Source organism: Phyllobates terribilis, unplaced genomic scaffold (genome assembly GCF_046119375.1).
Source record: "Phyllobates terribilis strain yellow unplaced genomic scaffold, ASM4611937v1 Scaffold_13__5_contigs__length_258822181, whole genome shotgun sequence".
In the NCBI taxonomy this organism is placed as follows: Eukaryota; Metazoa; Chordata; class Amphibia; order Anura; family Dendrobatidae; genus Phyllobates; species Phyllobates terribilis.
Genome location: NW_027362773.1, coordinates 101,611,796 through 101,624,681, shown reverse-complemented (window position 1 = coordinate 101,624,681; position 12,886 = coordinate 101,611,796). Strand labels below are relative to the sequence as shown.

At 48.3% G+C, this 12,886-nt stretch overlaps 1 protein-coding gene across 1 annotated transcript in view; it reads right to left on the bottom strand.

The window, feature by feature from the left end:
* The window catches only part of SBF2 (SET binding factor 2), a 273,321-nt gene that overhangs the window by 131,520 nt on the left and 128,915 nt on the right, over positions 1-12,886 (bottom strand). The window contains exons 9-13 of the mRNA XM_073657906.1: positions 12,221-12,334; positions 11,881-11,958; positions 11,668-11,781; positions 3,386-3,514; positions 501-602 (exon numbers count right to left, since the gene is read on the bottom strand). Of these exons, the coding sequence (XP_073514007.1) occupies positions 501-602; positions 3,386-3,514; positions 11,668-11,781; positions 11,881-11,958; positions 12,221-12,334 (537 nt within the window). The remainder of the gene's footprint in view (positions 1-500; positions 603-3,385; positions 3,515-11,667; positions 11,782-11,880; positions 11,959-12,220; positions 12,335-12,886) is intronic.

Here is a 12,886-nt window from a genome sequence, read left to right as displayed (position 1 = left end):
AAGACGTGACTAATGAATTTCTCAGCAAGTTCTGCAGTTCCTGCCAGTCACATTTCTTATATTTATAGCATCCGAAATTATAATTCTGCACAGACAATAAAGGCAATGGATGATTTATGGCTTAGGGTCCCTTTAAGAATAGCATCCATTACTGAGTGCAGTGTATGAAGGACGCGGGGAGCTAGGCTCTCACAGATCAGAACATTCCTGAGAAGTAAAACAAACACTCGGTTAGTGGTCTGCACTGTATATGTTGATGTATTAGTAATGACTGGATTGTGCGGAGATTAACATGCACTCTGACACATCCGGCCAGAAGCCAAAAAAGGCACTAAACCAAAAAAAAGCGGATGTCGGTTGGGTGCATCGAAACAAGTCTCACGGGGTGAAAATTGCAAGAATCAGAGGGTTGTCAGAGAGGAACTTATAATATCTTTCCAGCCCCTGACCGGCACTTTGTGGGTACAATTAATAGAAAGCAAAGACGATTGGATTCTTACATTTTTGAAGAGTTGCTCCGCTAGCTCCTTCACTCGCTTTAGCGTCTCCTGAGCGTTGCAGTTTTCTTCGTCTTTAATCCTTTCCACCTCAAAGGAAACCAACTGCACAGAAATCACGAGACGGGAGAATTTAGAGATGCGAGCGACACATTGCGGGTCATACATCGAGGCACAATAACAGCTGGACCTTACTGCACCAAGCTAACAAGTGTTTGTGTAGTCGTAAAATAGTGACCACCGCTAAGAAAAAATTAGGCTGTAAAATCAAAGTAGCACTGCGAGCTTTCGTTATTTTTACATTTATCCTGTCACTAGTCCCACTCTATAGATTTACAGGTTGAATCTAGATGTAAAGTGGAATAACTAATTTTTCTTGAAGTTATCTCGAACCAGGTCTGATACTCCAGTCACATCCAGAGCGGCATTCTTAATTCTGCTGGTTTCCTATTAGTTCTGCAGAGCTTCACATTTCGTGTCTGCACAAAACATTTTGTGTTGTGGCCTGATATGCAAAATATACTGTCACATACAAAGCTGTGACGTACAGCATGCGATTCGGAATGTATTCTCAGTCTGAATGCAGCTTTGGATGTAACTGGAGTATAAGGGTACTTATAGAAGAAGACAATAGGAGTGTATCTTTAAATTGCACCCTCCACTCTTGCATACAGTGCTCATATTTCCATATAATTCAGACTCCATATTGATTCCTAGCTTTCATCCTGCATGTTATTCCTCCATGCTCTGATATCAATCCAATGATGCATCAGCACATCACCACATGGGCAGATAGGGCCAGGACTATCTCTGCCGGCTGTGGTGCTAATGTGACTATCCCCTCCGCTATATTCTTCTATATAAGCTAATATATTAGAGGTGTACAGTCCGGGAGGTTGAAATGATATTCTGTACTATAACTGTGTGACAGGAGCTGGATAATCATTATCATTATTTGTGATAAAAGTTTCTGTATTCTCCCTGTGGAGAACTTTATGGGTACAGTCCATGCAATTTCATCATATTCGCAGTTCTGGTGACTTTATGGGTGATCGAGAACTGTAGCTCCTGAAGAGAACGTAAAGCTACTTAATTCCCAGAGTGTTGCGATGAGGTCAAGTAAACCAACGAGAATGAATCCATTAATTTCCAGATAGAAAGGAACTAAATAAGGTAAAACATATATATTACTTTACTTGGTTCTTTTATTATCTGCAAATTTGTGGATTCCTTTTCTTTAGTTGGGTTGCATGAGCTCATTGTAACCCCATGGGAATTATATGTCTTTATGTTCTCTACAGGGGGGTCACCATCTCAGTCACCAGAACTGCCAGTATGATTAAATGGTATGGACTGTACCCCCTGAAGTTCTACACAGGGGGAACACAGAAGCTCCTATCACAGATAATGATGATAACTGCACAGATCCTGTCATACAGTTACAATGTAGATTATCACTTCGGCCTTCCAGACTATATACCTATAATATATTAGCTTATTTAGGAGACTATAGAGGAGAGGATGATAACACTGGTACCAGAGCAGGCAGAGATGGCACTGGCCTTAGCTGCCCATGTGGTGCATCAAGGAATTGATAGAGCAGGGAAGAATAACATGCAGAATGACAGCTAGGAATCAAGATGGCAACCGATCTGCATGTAAATAAGTGCACTGTATATAAGACAAGTGCATGGTGTGACAGAATCACGTGGGGGTGCAGAAGAAAAAAAAACTAACTTGGAGTGTTTCTTAAAATACCCTTATACTCCAGTTACATCCAAAGTTTCACTCAGACTGAGAATCGATCCCAAATCCCATGCAGTACTGCACAGCTGTGTGTGACAGTATATTTTGCACAATGGAGCACAACAGAATGTGTATTGTGCACATAATGTGAAGTTCTGCAGAACTAATCTGCAGAATTATCAATGCAGCTCTGGACGTGATTGGAGTATAGGATCTGGTTCAAGATCAATTAAAGCAAAAAAAACAGAACGACTTAAAATCTAATAATTTCCTTGCAGCCTATATTTAGCCCCATAAAGTGATAACCGAGCTGCTCTGGACGGCCGCGGTGCTCCGGACGGCCGCGGTGCTCCGATCTGTTTATTGACCTCCCTTCTCTACTTCTTCTAGTCTATAAACAGAGCGCGGCAGCGAGACACAGATTTTATTTGCTCCGGGCAAACGGATTTCAAAAGTCATACAGCTGTTAATAGGAGGTAAAAGAATCTGCTCAGAAAACATCCCAGCGACCGATTTGGAAACACTTTCAGAAGCGATGGCGGCAAAGTTGGCGGCGCAAGAATCTTCTGAAACCAATTAGTAACAATTAAACATGAAAGACGCTAATGGAAATCAGTTCTATTAAGGAATTGCACGGAGCGGCCCAAGAACAACATCTAAAGCCAAGCGCGCCATTGTCATAGTCCCAGAAAAACAAGAGCGGCTTATGGAAATTGTTTCCTTCCTGCTCCTAAATACCAATGCCCACCCCACCCCCATAATATGGCTTCAGTGCATCGGTTCTGCAACTTTAGAATATACCTTTTTTCAAAATTTCTGCTTGCCATCAATAAATGCGATTTTCATACTTACAGATACATTCAGACTAGACGTGTCCAGCCTTGCTGAATACACTTGCATTGAGCGAGGACGTGCATGTCTAGTCTGCATGTGACAGCATGTATGCAAATCCCATACTTGTAGTCATACACCCTCCTGCTCCCGGACGCCGGAGAATCCTCAAAGTGTGCACTGCGCGTTGTGAGGATTCACAAGTCTGCAGTCACATAGAGTGACTGCAGACTTTTACCCCAAGCCTAGATAACCCCTTTAATGTTCCCCTTTAAATGCTGCATACATGTGTGATGGGGAACTCCTCTTACCTCATCGAACAGATCGCAGGTTCGGTACGGAGGTCCTCGGTCTGAGACAAAGCCGGCAAACGCCATCCCGTTCAGCACTTTAGTGAGGAAATCGTTCTCTATTAATCCGCGCTGCCCCAGAAAAGCCGCCTGCGGAGAGGGACAGAAATCACAGGTCAAGAAAACAGGGGTGACACGGGACCTGGATCATACAGAAATAGGGCTCCTGCAGCTATCAAATACCTATAGACTCAAGTACTCACTGCTCTCTGATGGCCACCATTTTTTACTGCTTATTTAGCATTTTTACTGCAATTCGATTCCTTATTTTGCCAAGTCACACGACTGTTCCCTCCCATATTATTCCACTGGGGACGCTTGTAGATAATGTGCTTCACTGGCAGAACGTGTCAGGTTCTCGGGGTTTTATTGTGTATTTTATTTTTCTGCATTTTTTTTAAATTACAATTTAATTTGACTTTATTGTTTTTGGATTATCGGAGGAACAACAGATGAAAGGAAAGAAAATATCTGCAGAAGATTATATTAAGGTTTGTATTCTAGAGACCAGAGATCCGAGCGGTTCTACGCAGTAATAGAGACCAGAGATCCGAGCGGCTCCACACAGTAATAGAGACCAGAGATCCGAGCGGCTCCACACAGCCACAGAGACCAGAGATCCGAGCAGCTCCACACAGTAATAGACACCAGAGATCCGAGCAGCTCCACACAGTAATAGAGACCAGAGATCCGAGCAGCTCCACACAGTAATAGACACCAGAGATCCGAGCAGCTCCACACAGCAATAGAGACCAGAGATCCGAGCGACTCCACACAGTAATAGAGACCAGAGATCAGAGCAGCTCCACACAGTAATAGAGACCAGAGATCCGAGCAGCTCTACACAGTAATAGAGACCAGAGATCCGAGCGGCTCCACACAGTAATAGAGACCAGAGATCCGAGCGGCTCCACACAGTAATAGAGACCAGAGATCCGAGCGGCTCCACGCAGTAATAAAGACCAGAGATCCGAGCGGCTCCACGCAGTAATAAAGACCAGAGATCCGAGCGGCTCCACGCAGTAATAGAGACCAGAGATCCGAGCGGCTCCACGCAGTAATAGAGACCAGAGATCCGAGCGGCTCCACGCAGCAATAGAGACCAGAGATCCGAGCGGCTCCACGCAGTAATAGAGACCAGAGATCCGAGCGGCTCCACGCAGTAATAGAGACCAGAGATTCGAGCGGCTCCACGCAGTAATAGAGACCAGAGATCCGAGCGGCTCCACACAGTAATAGAGACCAGAGATCCGAGCGGCTCCACACAGTAATAGAAACCAGAGATCCGAGCGGCTCTACGCAGTAATAAAGACCAGAGATCCGAGCGGCTCCACACAGTAATAGAGACCAGAGATCCGAGCAGCTCCACACAGTAATAGAGACCAGAGATCCGAGCAGCTCCACACAGTAATAAAGACCAGAGATCCGAGCAGCTCCACACAGTTATAAAGACCAGAGATCCGAGCGGCTCCACACAGTAATAGAGACAAGAGATCAGAGCGGCTCCCCACAGTAATAGAGACAAGAGATCAGAGCGGCTCCACACAGTAATAAAGACCAGAGATCCGAGCGGCTCCACACAGTAATAGAGACCAGAGATCCGAGCGGCTCCACACAGTAATAAGAGACCAGAGATCCGCGCGGTTCTACACAGTAATAAAGACCAGAGATCCGAGCAGCTCCCCACAGTAATAACAGACCAGAGATCCGCGCGGTTCTACACAGTAATAAAGACCAGAGATCCGAGCGGCTCCACACAGTAATAGAGACTAGAGATCCGAGCAGCTCCACACAGTAATAGAGACCAGAGATCCGAGCAGCTCCACACAGTAATAGACACCAGAGATCCGAGCAGCTCCACACAGTAATAGAGACCAGAGATCCGAGCAGCTCCACACAGTAATAGAGACCAGAGATCCGAGCGACTACACACAGTAATAGAGACCAGAGATCAGAGCAGCTCCACACAGTAATAGAGACCAGAGATCCGAGCAGCTCCACACAGTAATAGAGACCAGAGATCCGAGCGGCTCCACACAGTAATAGAGACCAGAGATCCGAGCGGCTCCACACAGTAATAGAGACCAGAGATCCGAGCGGCTCCACGCAGTAATAAAGACCAGAGATCCGAGCGGCTCCACGCAGCAATAGAGACCAGAGATCCGAGCGGCTCCACGCAGTAATAGAGACCAGAGATCCGAGCGGCTCCACGCAGCAATAGAGACCAGAGATCCGAGCGGCTCCACGCAGTAATAGAGACCAGAGATCCGAGCGGCTCCACGCAGTAATAGAGACCAGAGATTCGAGCGGCTCCACGCAGTAATAGAGACCAGAGATCCGAGCGGCTCCACACAGTAATAGAGACCAGAGATCCGAGCGGCTCCACACAGTAATAGAAACCAGAGATCCGAGCGGCTCTACGCAGTAATAAAGACCAGAGATCCGAGCGGCTCCACACAGTAATAGAAACCAGAGATCCGAGCGGCTCTACGCAGTAATAAAGACCAGAGATCCGAGCGGCTCCACACAGTAATAGAGACCAGAGATCCGAGCAGCTCCACACAGTAATAGAGACCAGAGATCCGAGCGGCTCCACACAGTAATAAAGACCAGAGATCCGAGCAGCTCCACACAGTAATAAAGACCAGAGATCCGAGCGGCTCCACACAGTAATAGAGACAAGAGATCAGAGCGGCTCCCCACAGTAATAGAGACAAGAGATCAGAGCGGCTCCACACAGTAATAAAGACCAGAGATCCGAGCGGCTCCACACAGTAATAGAGACCAGAGATCCGAGCAGCTCCACACAGTAATAAGAGACCAGAGATCCGCGCGGTTCTACACAGTAATAAAGACCAGAGATCCGAGCGGCTCCAAACAGTAATAGAGACCAGAGATCCGAGTGGCTCTACATAGTAATAGAGACCAGAAATCCGAGCGGTTCTACACAGTAATAGAGACCAGAGATCCGAGCAGCTCCACACAGCCACAGAGACCAGAGATCTGAGCGGCTCCACACAGTAATAGAGACCAGAGATCCGAGCGGTTCTACACAGTAATAGAGACCAGAGATCAGAGCGGTTCTACACAGTAATAGAGACCAGAGATCCGAGCAGCTCCACACAGTAATAGAGACCAGAGATCCGAGCGGTTCTACACAGTAATAGAGACCAGAGATCCGAGCGGTTCTACACAGTAATAGAGACCAGAGATCCGAGCGGCTCCACACAGCCACAGAGACCAGAGATCTGAGCGGCTCCACACAGTAATAGAGACCAGAGATCCGAGAGGCTCCACACAGCAATAGAGACCAGAGATCCGAGCAGTTCCACATAGCAATAGAGACCAGAGATCCGAACAGCTCCTCACAGTAATAGAGACCAGAGATTCGAGCGGCTCTACGTAGTAATAGAGACCAGAGATCCGAGCGGCTCCACACAGTAATAGAGACCAGAGATCCGAGCGGCTCTACACAGTAATAAATACCAGAGATCCGAGCAGTTCCACACAGTAATAGAGACCAGAGATCCGAGCGGCTCCACACAGTAATAGAGACCAGAAATCCGAGCGGCTCTACGCAGCAATAGAGACCAGAGATTCGAGCGGCTCTACGTAGTAATAGAGACCAGAGATCCGAGCGGCTCCGCACAGTAATAAAGACCAGAGATCCGAGCGGCTCCACACAGTAATAAAGACCAGAGATCCGAGCGGCTCCACACAGTAATAGAGACCAGAGATCCGAGCGGCTCCACACAGTAATAGAGACCAGAGATCCGAGCGGCTCCACACAGTAATAGAGACCAGAGATCCGAGCGGCTCCACACAGTAATAGAGACCAGAGATCCGAGCGGCTCCACACAGTAATAGAGACCAGAGATCCGAGCGGCTCCACACAGTAATAGAGACCAGAGATCCGAGCGGCTCCACACAGTAATAGAGACCAGAGATCCGAGCGGCTCTACACAGTAATAGAGACCAGAGATCCGAGCGGTTCTACACAGTAATAGAGACCAGAGATCCGAGTGGTTCTACACAGTAATAGAGACCAGAGATCCGAGCAGCTCCACACAGCCACAGAGACCAGAGATCTGAGCGGCTCCACACAGTAATAGAGACCAGAGATCCGAGCAGCTCCACACAGTAATAGAGACCAGAGATCCGAGCGGTTCTACACAGTAATAGAGACCAGAGATCCGAGCGGTTCTACACAGTAATAGAGACCAGAGATCCGAGCAGTTCCACACAGCCACAGAGACCAGAGATCTGAGCGGCTCCACACAGTAATAGAGACCAGAGATCCGAGCAGCTCCACACAGTAATAGAGACCAGAGATCCGAGCAGTTCCACATAGCAATAGAGACCAGAGATCCGAACAGCTCCACACAGTAATAGAGAACAGAGATCCGAGCGGCTCCACACAGTAATAGACAAGAGATCCAAGCGGCTCTACACAAGAATAGACCAGAGATGCGAGCGGCTCTACACAGGAATAGACCAGAGATCCGAGCAGCTCCACACAGTAATAGAGACCAGAAATCCGAGCGGCTCTACGCAGCAATAGAGACCAGAGATCCGAGCAGCTCCACACAGTAATAGAGAACAGAGATCCGAGCGGCTCCACACAGTAATAGACAAGAGATCCAAGCGGCTCTACACAAGAATAGACCAGAGATGCGAGCGGCTCTACACAGGAATAGACCAGAGATCCGAGCAGCTCCACACAGCAATAAAGACCAGAGATCCGAGCGGCTCCACACAGTAGTAGAGACCAGAAATCCGAGCGGTTCTACACAGTAATAGAGACCAGAGATCCGAGCGGCTCCACACAGTAATAGAGACCAGAGATCCGAGCGGCTCCACACAGTAATAGAGACCAGAGATCCGAGCGGCTCCACACAGTAATAGAGACCAGAGATCCGAGCGGCTCTACACAGTAATAGAGACCAGAAATCCGAGCGGTTCTACACAGTAATAGAGACCAGAGATCCGAGCGGTTCTACACAGTAATAGAGACCAGAGATCCGAGCGGTTCTACACAGTAATAGAGACCAGAGATCCTAGCAGTTCCACACAGCCACAGAGACCAGAGATCTGAGCGGCTCCACACAGTAATAGAGACCAGAGATCCGAGCAGCTCCACACAGTAATAGAGACCAGAGATCCGAGCAGTTCCACATAGCAATAGAGACCAGAGATCCGAGCAGCTCCACACAGTAATAGAGAACAGAGATCCGAGCGGCTCCACACAGTAATAGACAAGAGATCCAAGCGGCTCTACACAAGAATAGACCAGAGATGCGAGCGGCTCTACACAGGAATAGACCAGAGATCCGAGCAGCTCCACACAGCAATAAAGACCAGAGATCCGAGCGGCTCCACACAGTAGTAGAGACCAGAAATCCGAGCGGTTCTACACAGTAATAGAGACCAGAGATCCGAGCGGCTCCACACAGTAAGAGACCAGAGATCCGAGCGGCTCCACACAGTAATAGAGACCAGAGATCCGAGCGGCTCCACACAGTAATAGAGACCAGAGATCCGAGCGGCTCTACACAGTAATAGAGACCAGAAATCCGAGCGGTTCTACACAGTAATAGAGACCAGAGATCCGAGCGGTTCTACACAGTAATAGAGACCAGAGATCCGAGCAGTTCCACACAGCCACAGAGACCAGAGATCCGAGCAGTTCCACACAGCCACAGAGACCAGAGATCTGAGCGGCTCCACACAGTAATAGAGACCAGAGATCTGAGCGGCTCCACACAGTAATAGAGACCAGAGATCCGAGAGGCTCCACACGGCAATAGAGACCAGAGATCCGAGCAGTTCCACATAGCAATAGAGACCAGAGATCCGAACAGCTCCACACAGTAATAGAGAACAGAGATCCGAGCGGCTCCACACAGTAATAGACAAGAGATCCAAGCGGCTCTACACAAGAATAGACCAGAGATGCGAGCGGCTCTACACAGGAATAGACCAGATCCGAGCAGCTCTACACAGGAATAGACCAGAGATGAGAGAGGCTCTATACAGGAATAGACCAGAGATGAGAGAGGCTCTATACAGGAATAGACCAGATCCGAGCGGCTCTACACAGGAATAGACCAGATCCGAGCGGCTCTACACAGGAATAGACCAGAGATGCGAGCGACTCTATACAGGAATAGACCAGATCCGAGCGGCTCTACACAGGAATAGACCAGATATGCGAGCGGCTCTATACAGGAATAGACCAGATCCGAGCGGCTCTATACAGGAATAGACCAGATCCGAGCGGCTCTACACAGGAATAGACTAGAGATGCGAGCGGCTCTATACAGGAATAGACCAGATCCGAGCGGCTCTACACAGGAATAGACCAGATCCGAGCGGCTCTACACAGGAATAGATCAGAGATGCGAGCGGCTCTATACAGGAATAGACCAGATCCGAGCGTCTCTACACAGGAATAGACCAGAGATGCGAGAGGCTCTATACAGGAATAGACCAGATCCGAGCGGCTCTACACAGGAATAGACCACATCCGAGCGGCTCTACACAGGAATAGACCACATCCGAGCGGCTCTACACAGGAATAGACCAGATGCGAGCGGCTCTACACAGGAATAGACCAGATCCGAGCGGCTCTACACAGGAATAGACCAGATCCGAGCGGCTCTACACAGGAATAGACCAGATCCGAGCGGCTCTACACAGGAATAGACCAGATCCGAGCGGCTCTACACAGGAATAGACCAGATCCGAGCGGCTCTACACAGGAATAGACCAGATCCGAGCGGCTCTACACAGGAATAGACCAGATCCGAGCGGCTCTACACAGGAATAGACCAGATCCGAGCGGCTCTACACAGGAATAGACCAGATCCGAGCGGCTCTACTCAGGAATAGACCAGATCCGAGCGGCTCTACTCAGGAATAGACCAGATCCGAGCGGCTCTACTCAGGAATAGACCAGATCCGAGCGGCTCTACACAGGAATAGACCAGATCCGAGCGGCTCTACTCAGGAATAGACCAGATCCGAGCGGCTCTACTCAGGAATAGACCAGATCCGAGCGGCTCTACTCAGGAATAGACCAGATCCGAGCGGCTCTACACAGGAATAGACCAGATCCGAGCGGCTCTACACAGGAATAGACCAGATCCGAGCGGCTCTACACAGGAATAGACCAGATGCGAGCGGCTCTACACAGGAATAGACCAGATCCGAGCGGCTCTACACAGGAATAGACCAGATCCGAGCGGCTCTACACAGGAATAGACCAGATCCGAGCGGCTCTACACAGGAATAGACCAGATCCGAGCGGCTCTACTCAGGAATAGACCAGATCCGAGCGGCTCTACTCAGGAATAGACCAGATCCGAGCGGCTCTACACAGGAATAGACCAGATCCGAGCGGCTCTACACAGGAATAGACCAGATCCGAGCGGCTCTACACAGGAATAGACCAGATCCGAGCGGCTCTACTCAGGAATAGACCAGATCCGAGCGGCTCTACTCAGGAATAGACCAGATCCGAGCGGCTCTACACAGAAATAGACCAGATCCGAGCGGCTCTACACAGGAATAGACCAGATCCGAGCGGCTCTACACAGGAATAGACCAGATCCGAGCGGCTCTACACAGGAATAGACCAGATCCGAGCGGCTCTACACAGGAATAGACCAGATCCGAGCGGCTCTACACAGGAATAGACCAGATCCGAGCGGCTCTACACAGGAATAGACCAGATCCGAGCGGCTCTACACAGGAATAGACCAGATCCGAGCGGCTCTACACAGGAATAGACCAGATCCGAGCGGCTCTACACAGGAATAGACCAGATCCGAGCGGCTCTACACAGGAATAGACCAGATCCGAGCGGCTCTACACAGGAATAGACCAGATCCGAGCGGCTCTACACAGGAATAGACCAGATCCGAGCGGCTCTACTCAGGAATAGACCAGATCCGAGCGGCTCTACACAGGAATAGACCAGATCCGAGCGGCTCTACACAGGAATAGACCAGATCCGAGCGGCTCTACACAGGAATAGACCAGATCCGAGCGGCTCTACACAGAATCTTACTGATGCTGAACAGCATCAGATCTACACACGATAAGGCAGGGAATGCCAGTCTGACATAACACAAAGAAATCAGCATTATTGTGAACGCAGCTCCAGAAGTGACTAGACTATAAAAGATGAGATGCATTTCATGCTCTGTGAAGTAAACAATACCCAGATTTATTGCTGTTACCTTATGGAAGTGTATGACCGGTTCTGCATGTATCCTGATAAGCTGAAGGCAGGAACGGTATCCCTGAAATATTTGAGCAAACATTCTGAGGAAGACGGCGCGCACTTCTTTATCCTGAGGGAGAGGGAAGAAGTGTGAATGGCGGCTAAAAGCTAAAATACACTTAAATTAATAGATCTCAAATCGCTCTAAATAATCACCCCAGATTCTTACCAGCATTTTGATGTTGGACAGAGATGTGCGCAGCGGCGGGAAGGCGTGATCTGCCACCTCCAGATCTGGATGAAGAACCTAGTAAGGAGGCGAAAAGGAGCAATCTACAGAATTTCTTTTAATTCTAACACAAAAAATTTGCAAAAATTGTAAAAAATAAATAAATAAATCATAAATCTTGCGAATCTTTATCTTCCAGTAATAATACAAGAATGCTCCACTGAATAGACAGCGATATAAAGGGTTATATGTCTGATATTGGAGGGTCCTACCGCTGGGATCTGATAATGATGCCCACCTGCCTGAATACATATATTCGTTAGCAGATTTATGGACTTACTAGAGAGAGTGCCGTCTGCATCTGACAGAGCAGAGGTTCGGGCAGCGGTGAGAGGTGGATACATTCAGGTATCTTTATGGTCCCTCCATCCAGATCTGCTATGATCACATCGAGCTGGAAGAACAAAAGACGAGAAATTGTAGCATCGACAATCCCATAGTCATGGTGGTATCGGCAGCCGCGTGTCATTATAATTTCACTCAATCATAATGTGATCGACATATTATTCAGTGTCTGCAAGAAGGAACCAGAAGAAAAAAAGAAGCATCAACGGCTGCGGTGATCCTGAAGCTCAGGTACAACAGCCGAGGATGAAACTTCTCCTATTCTTCTCACACCTGTATCTCACTATTTGGCCAAATTTTTCCCAATTCCCTCACATTGAAGGATCCCCCAAAAGTGTCAGACCACCAATAAAGAATCAATCTCTACATATTAGACTGGTTTCACATATCTGACTATCTCTGTCAAGGAATGAACCCCCATGTCTGGATCAGCCGAGGGTCTCCTGACTTGAACTCAATGTCTTCATAGGTGTTGAGATCAGGTCAGGAGCCCAACGGCCAACCTGTACTAGGACAATGAAAGTCAGTTGTGTAGAATCGGCCTTTGGAAATATTGGATAGGGGGTCAGAGAGATTTCCAGATGACCCGGTGCCACAGGTA